This window comes from Bufo bufo, chromosome 6 (assembly GCF_905171765.1).
Source record: "Bufo bufo chromosome 6, aBufBuf1.1, whole genome shotgun sequence".
NCBI lineage: Eukaryota > Metazoa > Chordata > Amphibia > Anura > Bufonidae > Bufo > Bufo bufo.
In genome coordinates, this window is record NC_053394.1 from 84,586,475 (window position 1) to 84,606,498 (window position 20,024).

The 20,024-nt window shown below is 47.0% G+C and overlaps 1 protein-coding gene across 1 annotated transcript in view; it reads left to right on the forward strand.

Annotated features, from left to right (window-relative positions):
• The window catches only part of ASAH2 (N-acylsphingosine amidohydrolase 2), an 84,430-nt gene that overhangs the window by 52,894 nt on the left and 11,512 nt on the right, over positions 1-20,024 (forward strand). The window contains exons 13-15 of the mRNA XM_040438310.1: positions 504-598; positions 1,508-1,547; positions 14,218-14,313. Of these exons, the coding sequence (XP_040294244.1) occupies positions 504-598; positions 1,508-1,547; positions 14,218-14,313 (231 nt within the window). The remainder of the gene's footprint in view (positions 1-503; positions 599-1,507; positions 1,548-14,217; positions 14,314-20,024) is intronic.

A 20,024-nucleotide genomic window follows, 5' to 3' on the forward strand; every position in this document is an offset into this window, starting at 1 on the left:
ATATATTGATTAAAGATGGTCAGCCAGGAAAGGCAGTGGTGCCTCCCTGAATGCTGCTCAAAAAATACAAGAGAAAACTATGAGGGGCAGTATACTGCCCCTCATAGTTTTCTCTTGTTAACTATATATTGCAAACAAATCACATTTAACTCTGTATTTATTTATTTAATTAATCCTTTATGCAATGATTAACACTTTGCAGTAGTCCTCTCGGACTCTGCATGGTCATGTAGTATTGTGTATTTGTCTGTGCATTGCTGTGATATAGAATTTTGAGGACCTGTAAGATTCGAGATACTTCACTGCCAACAATTTTTACGTGTTCACGTCAGACCTGTTTTGCCTGAGAGGGCGAATGGAATGTAACAGCTGAGAATCTTCTAAAGTTTTCTTAGCTTTAGAATAATCTTAAACTGGGGTCTTCCATGTGCCTTTGAGTCGAATTTATAGTTCTACAAGGATGTGCACTTTATTACTACCTTTCAAATTTCTGCTTTTTGTAGACCAATGGATCTATACCATGGCATCCAACAATAATTGATGTCCAGATCATCACCATTGGATCATTGGCAATCCTTGCAGTTCCAGGAGAGTTTACGTGAGTATTTGTAGACTTTTCTAAAGCTATGGAATGACCACTTCTTAGAAATAACTTTCACTGATCCTGGTTAGATTATTCCGTAACAGATTTTCAGTTTTCTTATATCTAATGTATTTGGCCTCTCCTTTGAAAGAACCAACCATCAAAAGAGCATTTGTCATTGCATTGTTATGTGGTCATCCCAGTGAGGTTTCACTTTAGATTGTGCATATGGACAGGGTTGTCTTCATGAGACAATGCAGTTATTGAGAAGCTGCTTGATATGGTTGCCAGGGCTGGACACAGACAGCACAGTCCGTGTACTATAGTTGTAAGGCATGACATTTGTTGCATCATTATCTTGCAAGCAGTCCAATAGACTGTCCAATAGTAGGAGTGGGTCCCTCTATCTTCTGAGCTCCTGGACAAGGGTGGGATTCAAATTTTTAACAGGTTCCCTACTCAACAGCGGACACGCAGTGTCACAACACATGTTTACATATACATACACCATATATATGCAACACACATAAATACACCATATATACACACCACACAGATACTACCCAACTTTTAAAAAGCCTAAGGAGCTAAACTATGGAATGGAAGCACTCATCTCCAGCTGCTGCTGTAATTTTAACAACCGGATCTGGAGAACCTGAGGGAACTGGCTGAATCCCATGCCTGCTCCTAGATAACTGCACATGTTGTACATAAGGTATATCCACCCCCAATGGTTCCCTTAAAAACAAACCTAATTTATATTTTTTTCTGGATAAAGCAGTGTCCTTAAAAGTAAAAGTATTACCTTATGTTGGATTGCATAGCATAACATCTTCTGATAACTTTGAGACTTCACTTTCCAGAGGCTGATTTCCAGAAATGATACTGCTTTTCATAAAGGTTTCACCACTGTTTCTTTAACAGGACCATGTCTGGAAGAAGATTAAGAGAAGCAGTGAAAAAGGTATAAAAAAATTAAATATAAAAATTTGCTTACACAGGTTAACTATGGGGTGATTTCTTAGCACTTGGAAGCCCTTCCCTGAGCGGTTCGGTAGAAAATAATGGGAAGCAGCTAACTGAATAAAAGGAATCTGTCACCAGTTTTATGGTGCTCTATCTGAAGGCAGCATAAACTGGTGACAGATACCTGATCTTTCTTCTAGGATCCCCAGAAGAAAGGGGGTCCTGGGCCCCCGGTGTGAATGGTAGTTGGTATTCATTCGTCCAGCAGTATTTGCCAGGCCGATTCTCACCATATTTTCTGGGTTGTAGCAGGATCTCTGCCGTTCCCCAGTTATTGGGGCCGGGCGGCAATCTCGTAGTTTCTGGGAATGCCCTATCCAAAGAGACCCGGCAGGCTGTTACTGTTGGATCTCACAAATGCTAGTGTGAAACTAGCCTTATGCATATCATGTACCTTTTGAAATATACAAATTCTGTAATTATTTGCTTTATATATTTTTCTAATGCCTTAAGGAGAAGGGGTATTTCCATACTTTAGTTTTGTGGCATATTGCTGGGAGATCCTAAGAACCCCAAAAATCCTGATAAAGACATCTCTGCACAGCAGGTAGTGGGGAGCATCACTCTGTAGGAGGTAGCAAATGGATCCTCAGCAATCAGAAAGTTATGGCACATCCTAGTAATAGTCCATCATGTTATCCTGTGGGTAAACTGCTTTAAAGGGGTTGTCTCACGTCAGCAAATGGCATTTATCATGTAGACAAAGTTAATACAAGGCACTTATTAAATGTATTGTGATTGTCCACATTGCCTTCGCATTATACACTGCTTGTATCCAGGGGCCATGCTTACACACTATAGGAAAAGGCTACTCTTCGATGGCCTGGACCATGGGAGTGCACATAGGACATTGCTTTTCCAGTGAGTCCCTGAGAAGCCGGAGCAGAAGATGAGAGTGGTAGTGGCCCTGATGAGATGTTCTGTCATGGTGTATGCCCTCAGGCTGTCACTTCCTGGGGTTTGGTGCAGTGAAAGTGTAAATTAAAGAAGCAGGCCAAAAGTAAACGTAAACTGTCTCTCTTTACTTAGTGCAAAATATAACCTGTGGCACATCCATCTGCAATAAATACAAAGTGAAGTTTCTGGCACTAGCGGAGGAGATATTTAAGGCTGGTTGGATGGTTGGACCATTGTAATACAGACTTAATATTTTTGTGTGGCCTAACGATGGTTTGGGTAGGTGGTGGTGTTTGAGCTATAGTCCATCACCTTGCAGCAGTGTCTGTAAAGCTGCATTTGCACTGATTTCTCTGTTGTATTATTTCTCAAGTGGTTTCTTAAAGGCAGAATTAAGTTGTTCTAACAGGAGAAGAATATCTGGTTCCCGAGATTCCCTCACAGGGGATAATAAGATACGTGTCACATGCCGGAGGCCCAAGGCAGAACTCCGGGACCTCTTGCAAACAAGACACAGGCAAAACAGACGAAGGACCAACAGAGAACTTTATTACACATGTAATAAAAGAACATGACAGTACAGCAGGTTAAGCAATAGTGCTAGCACTACCACAGAACCAAGTGCACCGGCACTGGCAGGGGAGGGCTGGCAGCCTTAGTCCTGGGGGGCAAATCCAGTCAAGTGGCCCATTTTAGCCCCGCCCATTATCAAAAGCCCCTCCTACATATAATAGGCCACTCGCAACAAACACTCTACAGCTGACATTCTATAGTTGAGGCCTGTCTCTACACATCATACGGAGAGGGGAGGCCTGTTTCACATTATACAATAAACAGCAGCAGGGTACAGCCAGGAAGCTCCTCCGCTCTCCTCCCTCCCCAGATCCTGCTCATTGCCTGTGGTTCCCCCCCACAATCTGCCACCCGCCCGTGGCCTGCTGCCCCCCTTTGGCCGTCCTCACCCAGCTCTGAATCCTCCTTCTGCAAATGGCAGGGGAAGGAGCTGGAGCATCTCCTCTCCTACATAGCACCACATACCTCTTACATCCAGTGATGTCACCTTTGTTGTAGACGTTGTCTTTCCTCATCTTCTCCATTCAGACCAGACCGCCATGATGATTTTTCTGCCATCTCCCGTCTCTGCAGAGATTAAGAAACAGACATTAGTTTCCCACATTTCCATCATCTTCACATCTTCTGAACACCCTTTCCTGCCACCCCCAATACAATACTGCAGAAACAGTCCCCCTGGAAATACCAATACCACACAGATAGTGCCCCCAATACTGTGCCCGCTGTGCCCCCATTACGATACTGCAGATACAGTCCCCCTGGAAATGCTACTACCACACAGATAGTGCCCCCTTCAACAATTATTGGCACACAGTGCTCTAAAAAATAACTGCGCCCAGACACTAATAGTATAAAGATAATGTCCCCCAAAAATAATTGTGCTAAGCTGATACTATGCCAGGGTGCCCCCAAAGTAACAGTGCTCCCCAAAATCCCACCAATAGAAATAATTCTCTGCCAGAGCACACTTAGTAGTAATAATGCCCCTATAGTGCCCATACTAGTAATCATGTTCCTCATAGCCCCCAGTAGTAGTAAAGCTAATACCCCCTAGTAGTAATTATTCTCCCTATAATATGACAGTACATGAAATACCCCCGCTTAGTGCCCGCAATTGAGCTAATGTCCCCATAATGTATGCCAGTATAAAATACCCCTATATAGTGCCCCAGTAAATGCCCTCATAGTGCTCCTCTCGCCCCTTTCCCATAGTGTCCCCCATAATATGCCAGTAAAAAATGCCCCTTCTAAGTGCCACCATATGCCCCAATAGTGCTCCACTCCCCCATAGTGCCCCCAAATAATGCCCCATAGTGCCGCTCTCCCCTATAGTGCCAGTAAAAAATGTCCCCCATAATATGCCAGTAAAAAAATGCCCCTTCTTAGTGCCCCCAGCAGATGCCCCTATAGTGCTCCTCTCCTCCACAATGTGCCAGTAAAAAATGCCCCTTCTTTGTGCCACCATATGCCCCAATAGTGCTCCACTCCCCCATAGTGCCCCAAATAATGCCCCATAGTGCCGCTCTCCCCTATAGTGCCTCCCATAATGTGCCAGTAAAAAATGCCCCCTTAGTGCCACCAAATGCCATAGTGCCCCCCATAATGTGCCAATAAAAAAGGCCCCTTTAGAGCCCCCACTTCCCCATAGTGCCCCCAAATAATGCCCTATAGTGACACCAGATGCCCCATAGTGCCACTCTCTCCCCTATAGTGCCCCCCATAATGTGCCAATAATTACAAAAAGCCCCTTTAGAGCCCCCAGATACCCCCATAGTGCTCCTCTCCACCATGGTGACCCCCATAATGTGCCAGTAAGAAATGCCCCCATAGTGCCCCCCCATAGTGCCAGCTCCACCCATAGTGTCAGCTTCCCCAATAGTGCCAGCTCCCCCATAGTGCCAGCTCCCCCCATAGTGCCAGCTCCCCCATAGTGCCAGCTCCCCCATAGTGCCAGCTCCCCCATAGTGCCAGCTCCCCCATAGTGCCAGCCCCCCCATAGTGCCAGTTCCCCCCATAGTGCCAGCTTCCCCCATAGTACCAGCCCCCCCATAGTGCCAGTTCTCCTCCCCATAGTGCCAGCCCCCCCCCCTATTGTGGCAGTCCTCCCATAGTGCAAGCCCCCCCATAGCCATAGTGCCAGCTCCCCCATAGTGCCAGTTCTCCCCCCATAGTGCCAGTTACCCCCCCATAGTGCCAGTTGTGGCAGTCCCCCCATAGTGCAAGCCCCCCCATAGTGCCAGCTCTCCCCCATAGTGCCAGCCCCCCCATAGTGCCAGTTCTCCAGTTCTCCCCCCCATAGTGCCAGCTCCCCCATAGTGCCAGCCCCCCTATTGTGGCAGTCCCCCCATAGTGCAAGCCCCCCCATAGTGCCAGCTCTCCCCCATCCCCCAATAGTGCCAGCTCCCCCATAGTGCCAGTTCTCCCCCCATAGTGCCAGCTCCCCCATAGTGCCAGCCCCCCCTATTGTGGCAGCCCCCCCATAGTGCAAGCCCCCCCATAGTGCCAGCTCCCCCTCATAGTGCCAGCCTCCCCAATAGTGCCATCTCCCCCATAGTGCCAGTTCTCCCCCCCATAGTGCCAGCTCCCCCATAGTGCCAGTTCTCCCTCCCATAGTGCCAGCTCCCCCCCATTGTGCCAGCTCCCCCCATAGTGCCAGCTCCCCCCATAGTGCCAGCTCCCCCCATAGTGCCAGCCCCCGCTATTGTGGCAGTCCCCCCATAGTGCAAGCCCCCCCATAGTGCCAGCTCCTCCCCATGGCCATAGTGACAGCTTTCCCCCATAGTGACAGCTCCCCCCGCAAAGAAGGAAAAAATAAAACACTAATACTTACCTCCATCAGCAACGATGCAGGCCTCTTCCGGCCTGTGTCCCTGCTGTGTGCTGCCCGGCTCAAGCGGCGCGATGATAATGACGTCATCGCGCTGCCTGAGCCGGCCTCTGATAGGCTGCAGGCATTAGTCCCTCCCCTGTTCAGAAGAACAGGGGAGGGACACGCCTCTCCCTCCCCTGCCCCACAGCACAGCCATCTGTATCGCTGTCCTGAGGACGGCGATACAGATGAATATGGAGATGAGCGCTTCCACAATGGAAGTGCTCATCTCCTACTGCCCGCCGCCACTGCTGCCCACCGCAATTACATCCAGGGCCCTGTGGTGATCAGCGGTGCGGCCCTGAGGAATAAAAAAATTAATAAAAATTATTTGTTAAAGAAGGCCCAGCAGCCATTTTTTTAGGGGGCGGCCTGGGGGGCAATTGCCTCCCTGCCCCCCGGCCCAGCCCGCCCCTGACCGGCAGACCAGAGGCAAAACCCAGAGGGCGAGGGCTAGTGAGCCAGGCAGAGCTGCGCACAGACTAGAGATCCTCCCCCTGGAGAACCCAGGGACCCTCTCAAGAAGGCAGGATAAACACAGGAACAGAAGCAGTAAGGCACTGCAGGACAGACAAGGAACAGACTATATCAGAAGCAGTAGGCACTGCCAGACTGGACATAGGACAGGATCATAAGCAGTTAGCACTGCCAGGCTATCAGATGCAGTTTGAGCACTGCTAGGCTAGACATGGAACAGAGCAGATCCAGACAGAGAAGAGGTACAAAAGAACAGGCAAGGCATGGACAAGGATAACAACAACAACATTGTAGGACAGGTACCAGGCGACACCAAAAACAAGGGCAGACTGCAAAACCCCCTGGGTGAGCAGCAAGGTGCAACACCCAGCAAGACAGAAGAAAGACTGACCCCAAGCCCCACAGCTCACAGATAGATATAGCTGGATAAGGAGGGCACCTGATAAGCCACACCTAGGCCCAGAACAGCGAATGTTAACCCCATCAGAACCAGGATTAACTAGAAGCACAGAACATACAATCGCAAGTGAATCCAAACTCAGTCCCTGTTCACACACAAGGCCACAGCCAGCAGGCATCGCAGAACCAGCATACATGGGAACACCCACAGTCAGTACACAAAGCGCATGCAGCCAGCCTGCACGGCACCAGAGACAAGAACCACAGAAATGCAGACACAGAAGCCACAAACAGGCCACAGTTCACACACACACCACCGCAGCCAGCACGCAGCCCCAAGCAACCAGCATACACATGTGTCAGCCTGCAGCCAGTACACGAGAGAGCCTGCAGCCAGCCTACATGGCAACAGTGACAAGAACTGTACAGAGAAGCAGACACGAGGAGTACACACATTCACAGGCAAGTTCACACAAGACACCACAGCCAGCACACAGCCCCAAGCAACCAGCATACACAGGAGGCAGCCTGCAGCCAGTACGTGAGAGGGCAGGCAGCTAGCCTACACGGCCACAACTGTCACAGTAAACCGCACCTTGACAATACGGTTATTAAAAGTAGGAACTCTGACATGTGCTTCCTCACCCCTCCACTATCAGAACCGGAACTCCCTCTCCTCTTCTCTCTCTGCCAGGAACCAGGGCCAGCCCACTACTATATCAGTGTGAGAGTTTAGCCATATATTGTCAATTGCATTTTCCATTGTTGTGCACCATTTTTTCTTTGTAAATGTTTGCTTTATATAGCCAATTACATCCACACATTTGGCTCCCCTGTGTAGGATGTTTCTGTGGTACATGTAGTCTGCTGCCGGCATCCTCAATTGTATGCAATTTTGCTGGGGATTGCTGTTAGCAATGGATCACATGTGCAGGATTTGCTCCCCTGATTATATATGCGCAACAGCATATGGGTGTCACGGGTGTATGTGAGCAACAATAGTAATACACAGTACAGAGCTACTGACTGGACCCAGAACTAGGGAGGATAAAGGGTGACCCCTGTCCGACCCTCAACGCTCTCCCTATTCTGCTAAAGCACATGCCCGGATCCAAATGGCGGAACGAGGCATGCCCACGTGCCTAAGACTAATGACCCCTGTAACCCCTACAATAGTGGAAGGGGCACGGCCACCAGTGCCCTACTCAGTATATGGAGGGAACCGTGGCCACCTCAGATCCAGTCAGAAAATAAACAGGAACACAACAATGTCTGCACACTTAGCTGAAGATGTTGCAGCCGCAGAGAAGACGGATCCAAGGACAGGCTGGCAATATCCGGAGTGCTAGCTGCAGCAGAACACAGGTCCAGTGAACTGATAGCTACAAGTGAAGAAACTAAAGCCAGAGCTACAACTGAAGTGAGAACTATAATCCACATCCTATCATAGGAGGAGGGGTGATATAAAGAGAGGGAAATCAAACACATGAAGGACAGCTGTGGTGAAAGAAACCAAAAGTAAACAGAGTAGTGAGAACTCCTCCCAGCTCTAGTAGTGACATCATCACAGGGGTGGAGAAACAGAGCTGTGAGAACGTCCCAAAGTTCTGGTAGTGACAGTACCCCCCCCCTCTACGGGTGGTCTCCGGACACCCAGGACCCACCTTCTCAGGATGAGCCCTATGAAATGCCCTGATGAGGCGAGTGGCTTTAATTTCCGACACCGGAACCCACATCCTCTCCTCAGGACCATAACCCTTCCAATGAACGAGGTACTGAAGAGAACCGCGGACCATGCGAGAGTCCACAATTCTGGAAACCTCAAACTCCAGATTGCCATCAACCAAAATCGGAGGAGGAGGCAAAGAGGAGGGCACCGTGGGCTGGACATATGGTTTTAAGAGAGATCTGTGAAATACATTATGTATCTTCCAAACCCGTGGAAGATCAAGACGGAAGGCAACAGGATTGATGACTGACAAGATTTTATAAGAACCAATAAACTTGGGACCCAATTTCCAGGAGGGAACCTTCAACTTAATGTTTCTAGTAGACAACCACACCAGATCACCCACATTCAGGTCCGGACCAGGCACACGTCTCTTATCAGCCACACGCTTATACCTCTCACTCATCTTTTTAAGATTACTCTGAATCTTTTGCCAAATGGTAGACAAAGACGAGGAAAATCTCTCCTCCTCAGGTAAACCAGAAAGAGCCCCTCCCGAGAATGTCCCAAACTGCGGATGGAACCCATATGCACCAAAGAATGGTGACTTATCAGAAGATTCCTGACGACGGTTGTTCAGAGCAAACTCAGCAAGAGGGAGAAATGAACACCAATCCTCCTGGTTCTCTGCCACAAAACAGCGCAAATATGTCTCCAGATTCTGATTGAGGCGCTCAGTCTGACCATTCGACTGCGGATGAAAAGCAGAAGAGAAGGACAGCCGAACCCCCAGGCGAGAACAGAAAGCCTTCCAGAACCTGGACACAAACTGCGTGCCTCTATCGGAAACAATATCAGAGGGAATGCCGTGCAATTTAACAATATGGTCGACAAAAGCTTGCGCCAACGTTTTAGCATTGGGTAAACCAGGGAAAGGTACGAAATGAGCCATCTTGCTAAAACGGTCCACCACCACCAGGATCACCGACTTCCCCGAGGAACGAGGAAGATCCGTGATAAAGTCCATGGACAGGTGTGTCCAAGGACGGGAAGGAATGGGTAACGGGAGAAGGGAACCTCAAGGCCGTGAACGAGGGACCTTAGCGCGAGCGCACGTCTCACAAGCAGCCACAAAACCCTCCACCGACTTACGAAGAGCCGGCCACCAAAATCTCCGAGCAATGAGATCCACCGTGGCTCTACTCCCCGGGTGACCAGCAAGAACCGTATCATGATGCTCCTTAAAGAGTTTGTGACGTAGCTCAGGAGGCACGAACAACTTCCCAGAAGGACAACGGGCAGGTGTCTCAGTCTGGGCAGCCTGGACCTCGGCCTCCAAATCGGAATATAGAGCAGAAACAACTACCCCCTCCGCCAAAATGGGACCCGGGTCCTCGGAGTTTCCTCCTCCCGGAAAACAGCGAGAGAGAGCATCAGCCTTCACATTTTTTATCCCAGGTCGGAATGTAACAACAAAATTGAATCTGGAGAAGAACAGAGACCATCTGGCCTGTCTCGGATTCATACGCCTGGCCGACTCCAAGTATGCCAGATTCTTATGGTCGGTAAAAACGGTGATAGGGTGCCTGGCCCCCTCCAACCAATGGCGCCATTCCTCGAAAGCCAACTTGATGGCCAACAACTCCCTATCTCCCACATCATAGTTTCTCTCTGCCGGGGAGAGTTTTTTAGAGAAAAAGGCACAGGGTCGCCACTTGGCAAGGGAAGGGCCCTGGGACAAAACCGCACCCACACCCACCTCGGAAGCATCCACCTCAACAATAAAGGGTAAGGAAACATCGGGATGCACCAAGACGGGAGCAGACGCAAAATTCTCTTTAATCTTAGAAAAGGCTGCAAGCGCCTCCTCCGACCAAGAGGAAAAATCCGCCCCCTTTTTTGTCATGTCAGTGAGGTGTTTGACAACAGAGGAATAATTCAAAATGAACTTTCTGTAATAGTTCGCAAAACCCAGAAAGCGCATCAATGCCTTCTGATTCTCAGGAAGCTCCCACTCAAGTACAGCACGGACCTTCTCGGGATCCATGCGAAAACCAGAAGCAGAGAGGAGAAAACCCAGAAATTGAATCTCCGATACCATAAAAAGACATTTCTCCAGCTTGGCGTACAATTTATTTTCCAGCAGAATCTGCAGAACCTGAAAAAGATGATCCTGATGGGTCTGAACATCAGGGGAAAAAATCAAAATATCATCAAGATACACCAATACAAATTTCCCCATTAAATGATAGAAAATACTATTAACAAAATGCTGAAAGACTGCCGGAGCATTCATCAGGCCGAAAGGCATAACGAGATTCTCGAAATGCCCGTCAGGGGTATTAAAGGCCGTTTTCCATTCATCCCCCTCTCTGACCCTGACCAGGTTGTACGCGCCTCTCAAATCCAATTTGGAAAACACCTTGGCCCCAACAATTTGATTGAAGAGGTCCGGGATCAGAGGAAGGGGATAGGGATCGCGAATCGTGATACGGTTCAGCTCCCTAAAATCTAGGCAAGGTCTCAGAGAGCCATCTTTCTTTTTAACAAAAAAAAAACCCGCGGCCACAGGTGACTTTGAGGGACGAATATGCCCCTTCTCGAGACTCTCGGAGATGTAAGTTCGCATAGCGATTCTTTCCGGTTGTGAGAGATTGTAGAGGCGTGCTTTTGGCAGCTTGGCGCCGGGAATGAGGTTAATGGGACAGTCAAACTCCCGGTGAGGAGGTAGCTCCTGAACACCGCTCTCGGAAAACACGTCCGAGAAATCAGAGAGAAATGATGGCACCGTTTTAGTAGACACCTCTGCAAAAGTCGCTGTGAGACAATTCTCTCTACAAAAATCACTCCACTCATTTATTTGCCTTCCTTGCCAATCAATAGTGGGGTTATGTCTAGTGAGCCAGGGTAACCCCAAAACTAGAGGAGACGGCAATCCGTTAAGGACAAAACAAGATATATCCTCCACATGAGTGTCACCTACAGCTAGCCGGATATTGTGAACAATGCCCTTCAGAGATCTCTGTGAGAGTGGAGCAGAGTCAATAGCAAAAACAGGTATATCTTTATCTAATGTGCAAACCTGAAAACCATGCATGGCTACAAATTGAGTGTCAATAAGATTGACGGCCGCTCCACTATTGACAAAAATCTCACAAGAAATGACTTTGCTCTCTAGCGCCACCCTGGCAGACAGGAGAAAACGGGAACTGCAGGTCAGAGGAAAAGCATCAAATCCTACATCAACTTTGCCCAAAGTAGCAGATGAAGCAGAACTTGATGATTTACCTTTTGAGATTTTTCTCTTATTATCGCTCTTAGTACGGTTCAAGAATCTCCTAGACGGACAAACATTTGCCAAATGACCTATGCCCCCACAACAAAAACAGACCATACTCTGAGGACTAAATCCTCTTTTATCAGGGGCAAGTCGAGCTAGCTGCATGGGCTCCTCCTCAGAGGGGAGCGAGACAGGATGAGGCCCCTGCACACTGAATGAGTCCGCACCACTGCCCCTAGACTGACAATGGCTGGACAGAGAGGTCTCGTTTCTTTCTCTTAGACGCCTGTCAAGGCGTACCGCCAATGACATGGCAGACTCTAAGGACGTTGGTCTCTCATGGAAAGCAAACGCATCTTTTAATCTCTCCGAGAGACCATGACAGAACTGACTCCGGAGTGCAGCATCATTCCAACCCGAATCAGCTGCCCATCTCCGAAATTCAGAACAATAAAGCTCCGCAGACCGTTTGTTCTGGCATAAAACACGTAGGTTAGATTCGGCCAGAGCAACACGATCCGGGTCATCATAAATCTGCCCCAGGGCCACAAAAAATCCCTCCACGGATCGAAGGGAGGGATCCCCTGATGGCAGCGAAAAAGCCCAAGTCTGAGCATTACCCCTGAGCAGGGAGATGACAATCCTCACCCTCTGCTCTTGATTACCAGAAGAGTGAGGACACAAGCAAAAATGGAGTTTGCATGCCTCTCTGAAACGAACAAAATTCTCACTGCCCCCGGAGAACGTCTCCGGAAGTGAGACCTTGGGCTCGCAACAGACTCCATGAGCCGGAGCAGGGCCCAATGCTTGAAGCTGGGTCATAGATTGACGGAGATCCGCTACTTCCAAAGAAAGACCCTGCATGCGGTCAACCAGGTCAGAAAGCGGATCCATGTCAAAAAAGGACGGTTTTGGTGGATTATAATGTCACGGGTGTATGTGAGCAACAATAGTAATACACAGTACAGAGCTACTGACTGGACCCAGAACTAGGGAGGATAAAGGGTGACCCCTGTTCGACCCTCAACGCTCTCCCTATTCTGCTAAAGCACATGCCCGGATCCAAATGGCGTAACGAGGCATGCCCACGTGCCTAAGACTAATGACCCCTGTAACCCCTACAATAGTGGAAGGGGCACGGCCACCAGGGCCCTACTCAGTATATGGAGGGAACCGTGGCCACCTCAGATCCAGTCAGAAAATAAACAGGAACACAACAATGTCTGCACACTTAGCTGAAGATGTTGCAGCCGCAGAGAAGACGGATCCAAGGACAGGCTGGCAATATCCGGAGTGCTAGCTGCAGCAGAACACAGGTCCAGTGAACTGATAGCTACAAGTGAAGAAACTAAAGCCAGAGCTACAACTGAAGTGAGAACTATAATCCACATCCTATCATAGGAGGAGGGGTGATATAAAGAGAGGGAAATCAAACACATGAAGGACAGCTGTGGTGAAAGAAACCAAAAGTAAACAGAGTAGTGAGAACTCCTCCCAGCTCTAGTAGTGACATCATCACAGGGGTGGAGAAACAGAGCTGTGAGAACGTCCCAAAGCTCTGGTAGTGACAATGGGGTTTTGAGCATCTTTCTGCCTTTTATGACCACGTTATTTTGTTATTTTGTCTGTACATGCATGCCTGGAGGTGTGGCAACTCCAAGTTTGAATGTGCCTTGATTTTGATTTAATGGTAACATTCAGGTGCACCTGTGAGGCAGGCGTCACATGAGCCGGTGATAGGTGGGGCTCACAGCCTCATCCCTCCTCCCATTGTATGTGTGATTTCACGCTGGAGGCAACTGGGAGTTGTTGGCTGTGTGTCAGACTCTATGCCCCTCTCCGTAATTGCTCATATGGCATAGATAGGTTAGCGTTAGGTCCCGTGCCACTTTGAGAGACCTTGACAGGGTGCGCGGTCTCCGGTATGTTCTTGATAGAAGAATATATTGGCGAAAGTCTCATTTTAATATCAGTGTGAGGGTTTAGCCATATATTGTCAATTGCATTTTCCATTGTAGTGCACCATTTTTTCTTTGTAAATGCCAGCCCACTACTACCAACAATTCCTCCTCTGCTAAAATAAATGGTATAAACATGAAAATACATAGCATGACAATACATTACAAACATTTACAGATATCCCTAGGTCTGGGTTACTGCACTTTTTCCTATAGTGTGCAAGTACGGCCACCACTTCTGTATTACTGGGTGGTCGTAACCATGGAAATGAGCAGTGTATAATGAGATGGAAAAATAAATCTAACCAGCAAAGGAAGAAATATGGACAATCACAATACATTAGTAAGTGCCTTATATTAACTTTGTGTACATGATAAATGCCATTTGCTGAATGGGGACAAGGTGGTTGGGTTATTTTGGGACTGAGGTCACTGTGCTGATATTTCTGTCTTTTAAATTAAGTTCAAACATATATTTTTTTGTAGGAATTGGATCCATTAGATACCAAAAACATTGATGTGGTTATTGCTGGGCTTAGTAATGTATATACACATTACATTACAACGTTTGAAGAATATCAGGTAAACAAATCCATTCATTTGGAGAGACAATCACTTGTAGATCACTCATGTATGTTGTACTCGCTGACCCTATATTGCAATGTTCTTTCCATTGGATGATCCAGTGACTTGTTTCTTCTGCTTTTAGATATTTATACATTTTTTTAATCACAATGCTCTCCTTTAATGTGATGAAATACTCAACGTCTCTGGTGTCGGAAATAGATCAGGGGCTTAATAAATATGCTGTTCAGCCTGCATAAATCTGTATTCCGTTTCCTACCGCTAGAGGCAATCACAGGTGTGTACACAGATTTCATAAGGCCATAGCAAAATTTAGTATGGCCCCCTCCACCCACCCAGCTTGCAGAATGAAAAGCACAATGCCTCAGATTTTGCAGAATTTATATTTATTTTTTATTAAGATGGACAAAATTTAAATAAGAAAAGTAACAAAGTCATCATTGTTCTCGCCCACGTTATCTAACTTCAATGTCCGTAGAGTAGAACAGGTGCTTCATAAATATAATTCTCAATCTGACCACCATATTTCTCAATGTATTCACACCAGACAACTGGCATAAATACATTGATAAATCTCCTGCTTCTCATATATTACAAACCACTAAAAGGAGCTCAGTGCACAGAATTTATACAGTTACAATTGACCTAAATGGAAGCTGTAATTATCTGTTTGCAGTGATATCCCTCCCCCTGGTGGTGACTACATGAAAATGCAGTGTTTTCAAATTGGAAAAAGGAGTTCAGCACTGACCCTGGGCCCCATAGCAGCAATGGGGTCTGCCTCCATTGAGAGAAGTCCATTGGGTGATCAAATCCACTTTATAATCCATCACTCTGTGCCTCATAAACATATGATTTCCTGTAGACATTAAAGCGGTTTTCTGTACACTGTGTAGTAGTATAGTGTATCGGTCCATACACTGTTTACTTCCTGGAACTGCAGGTAACAGCTAATTGTGGGGATGCAGGATGTTGGACTCTGACCGTTCTGATATTGATATGGATAGGTCATCAGTATCCTAGTCCTGGAAAACCCCTTTAAGGATATCACAGTTTTACATGCCTCATGCAGGTTCAGGTTGGTGCATCGTCCTTCTTAAAGAGAACTTACAACCAAAGTACATAATGTGCATTTTACATTATCATTATATATTATTGCCTGAGAAGCCTTTTTTAAGTCCTGACTTTATTTTCTGAGTGATTGTGTTCACATATCTCATGTGCCATTTTTTTAATTATTTGTAAGAAAGCTATCTTAATTTCCGGCAAATGCCAAAATCTGGTCACACTCATGACCAAGTGGTGCCGACAATAATTAGCAGAGCTATAACTATGTCTCTTGCTTATATACTCCTTAAAAAAAAAGAGAGAGTTTACTTAAAGGGACAGTACCAGCAAATTCTTATTAATATTAAGAGCCTGTATGTGAATACTCTATGCCATTTTCTTTTTTTTACAAAAATGAATGGATGGTTTTCTAGATATTATTAATTGAAGCCACTCTATGTATTCTTCTTCCTGTCCTGGCTCTGTAACTTCCTATTTTCTTTGGACTTTTATCATGGTAGACAGCCTTGTTTGACCTTCTCAGTCAGACTGCGGACAGAGAGGGAAGGGGATGAGTGTCAGTTATGGCATCACACATTACATTCATGAGTACAATGCTGTTCTGTGGGCATCTTTATCTAGGCCTATCAAGAGAATACTAGTGATGGACTTATGTCTTTTTTCAACCGTATTAACTATGTAACTATGTAGTGCTGTCATAGTGTTATCTAAATGGGATCCCTATCTGTATTGGAGTTGTATCTCTATGTGCTGACTGCTACAGAGTCACATTATTATGACCACTTACTACTTTCAATATTAGAAGCTCGTAGCTCATAAAGGAAGCCACGTGTTCTGAGTTGGCTTGGTGGGTGTATAAGGTGTGTGATAGGCTGTCTGCACACATATTCCTCAAAGTTGTCATGGGTAAAAGGGGTGATTTATCAGAGTTGCAAAAAAGGATGATTATTGGCTTTCGAGCCCAGGGTGGCACTGGCAGTAATTCTGAAACTGCGTCGTTTGGGAACTGTTCTCATGCTGCTTTGGTGAAAGTGTATCGTGAGTGGACAAATGGCACCATTGTGAATAAGCAACATGGAAACTGCAGAGCACCACGTGCCATTTATGTGAGAGGTGAACGTCGGTACAAAGTGTCACGGCTGTATGTGAGCAACAATAGTAATTCACAGTACAGAGCAACTGACTGGACCCAGAACTAGGGAGGATAAAGGGTGACCCCTGTCCGACCCTCAACGCTTTCCCTATTCTGCTAAAGCACATGCCCGGATCCAAATGGCGGAACGAGGCATGCCCACGTGCCTAAGACTAATGACCACTGTAACCCCTACAATAGTGGAAGGGGCACGGCCACCAGTGCCCTACTCAGTATATGGAGGGAACCGTGGCCACCTCAGATCCAGTCAGAAAACAAACAGGAATACAACAATGTCTGCAGACTTAGCTGAAGGTGTTATAGCCGCAGAGAAGATGGATCCAAGGACAGGCTGGCAATATCCGGAGTGCTAGCTGCAGCAGAACACAGGTCCAGTGAACTGATAGCTACAAGTGAAGAAACTAAAGCAAGAGCTACAACTGAAGTGAGAACTATAATCCACATCCTATCATAGGAGGAGGGGTGATATAAGGAGAGGGAAATCAAACACATGAAGAACAGCTGTGGTGAAAGAAACCAAAAGTAAACAGAGTAGTGAGAACTCCTCCCAGCTCTAGTAGTGACATCATCACAGGGGTGGAGAAACAGAGCTGTGAGAACGTCCCAAAGCTCTGGTAGTGACACAAAGATAAGGGAAGGTGGACTGACACACTACAGTTGAGCAGCTCACCCCCAAAATGAACGTTGTATGGGGCTCCATAGCAGATAGATGGTCACTGCACCTCTGCTAATAAAGTTGCATCGGCAGAAAAGGCTTCAGTTTTCGCGGCAGTATCGGAATTGGACCTGCACTGATTGGCAGAGGGCTGCCTTTTCTGATGAGTCACGTTTCATTGAATGGATGGACGTTGACATGTTTAGCGAGAAACATCAGAGAATAAACAGCCTGCAACCATTTGCTGGAAGAAGACAAGCTGGTGGTGGCAGCGTTATGTTCAGGGGAATGTTTTTGTGGCATTCTTTGGGCCCATCCACGTGGAAGGCTCTGTCAAATGGTTTGGGTATGAATCCATTCTTGCAGGTCATGTACACCTATACATGCTGACTGTCTTCCCTCAGGCAGATGGGATCTACCAGCAAGACAATGCAACATGTCACATGGCTAGATTTGTCCACCATTGGTTGGAAGAGCATGACTAAGACTTCCAAGTACTACCCTGGCCCCTAATTCCCCAGACTTCAAACTAATGCATCCGTTGGACCACCTTGATCATCGTTGCTCTGGATATTAGCTAGTGGTCATAATTATGTGACTTGACTGTGTATTTTATATATTTAACTTTCAATAGCTTTGTACAGCTGAAATTAAAATGAAAAACAGTCAAAATTATTAAAAATTGTTTTCCATGAATATTGAGTTTAAGAAATACCCCTTTCTGACAACAGTACCACCTTAAAATACAGATGCTAGCTTTTTATTATACAGGAAATCACATTGTGGCAGACACCTTTGACAGACCTGTTCACCAAATTTGGGACCAGGAGAACCTTCCACCTAATTTTACAAATTGGGATCCCTTTCTATAATTCTATTATACTTCTTGGAGGGAAAGACTCTCTGGTGGCTGACTGACTTTAAAATGTAAAGTTGGTAGTTCAAGGTCGTTTCACAAATTTTATTTTAACCTCCAAAAAGGTACCCCACCAAAAATGTGCCTCTGTCATAGAAGTATTATTTTGAGCTATAGGTTATTTTGCATTATGATTTCTTTTTCTTGCTCATGTATCAACCACTGCATTCTGCAGCACTTTACAGACATTGTTTCATTGGGTCTCATGACCTAGGTTCCATATCAGTATGTCTTTGGGAGAAAACCTACACGAACACAGGGAGAACATACAAGCTCCATATAGATGTTGTCCTTAGATTCGAACCCAGGCCCCAAGCGCTTCAGGGCAACATTGTGAACCACTCTGCTAACTTAGTAAACTAAATATACCTAAGGGCTCTTTCACACCTGCGTTATTGTCTTCCGGCATAGAGTTCCGTCGTCGGGACTCTATGCCGGAAGAATACTGATCAGGATTATCCTAATGCATTCTGAATGGAGAGAAATCCGTTCAGGATGCATCAGGATGTCTTCAGTTCCGGTACGGAACGTTTTTTGGCCGGAGAAAATACCGCAGCATGCTGCGCTTTTTGCTCCGGCCAAAAATCCTGAAGACTTGCCGCAAGGCCGGATCCGGGATCAATGCCCATTGAAAGGCATTGATCCGGATCCGGCCTTAAGCTAAACGTCGTTTCGGCGCATTGCCGGAGCCGACATTTAGCTTTTTCAGAGTGGTTACCATGGCTGCCGGGACGCTAAAGTCCTGACAGCCATGGTAAGTGTAGCGGGGGAGCAGTGTACTTACCGTCCGTGCGGCTCCCTGGGCGCTCCAGAGTGACGTCAGGGCGCCCCAAGCGCATGGATCACGTGATCACATGGATCACGTCATCCATGCGCATGGGGCGCTCTGACGTCATTCTGGAGCGCCCGGGGAGCCGCACGGACTGTAAGTATACCGCTCCCCCGCTCCCCGCTCCTACTATGGCAACCAGGACTTTAATAGCGTCCTGGGTGCCATAGTAACACTGAAAGCATTTGGAAGACGGTTCCGTCTTCAAATGCTTTCAGTACACTTGCGTTGTTACGGATCCGGCAGGCACCTCCGGCAACGGAAGTGCATGCCGGATCCCAACAACGCAAGTGTGAAAGAGGCCTAAGGCTACATTCACATGTGTTTTGCAGTTCGCAAATTGCAGATCAGCAAAAAAAAAAAAACTACGGATGGATTCCGTACGGCATCTGTTTTTTTTGTGGAACCATTGAAACAATGCCTATCCTTGTCCGCAAAACAAACAAGAATAGGACATGTTCTATCTTTTTGCGGGTCTACGGAACGGAGATACGGATGTGGATAGCACACAGTGTGCTGTCCGCATTTTTTGTGGACCCATTGAAATTAATGGGTCCTAATCCAATCCGCAAAAAAAAAACGGAGCAGACACGGAAACAAAATACGCTCATGTGAATGTAGCCTAAGGGCTCATGCACATGACCATATGCCCTTCGAGACATACGGTCCGTGAGCGGGCCATATCTCCTGGAGGGGCATACATCATGCGCACGGGAGCACACAGCATCATAGATTACAATGATGCTGTGTGCATCGGGCCGCCCGCGGGGCTATTGTCCTGCATTAATAATATCATATGAGTGCAGGACAATAGTCCGGCGGGCGGCCCGATGCGCACAGCATCACAGTTACCTATGATGCTGTGTACTCTCGGAGGGCATACGGTCGTGTGCATGAGCCCTAAGGTTGGAGAAAATCTGTATGTTTGCGGACTGAATACGGACATGGTGTGCATGAGGCCTGAAGCATCTGTTTTTCACCAAACAGCGCCACTCTGTCCGTTTGTTATATTTGGTATTGCAGCTCATCTCTATTCACTTGAATGGGGTGAGCTACAATAAGTGGTGCAACCTGTGGACAAATGTGG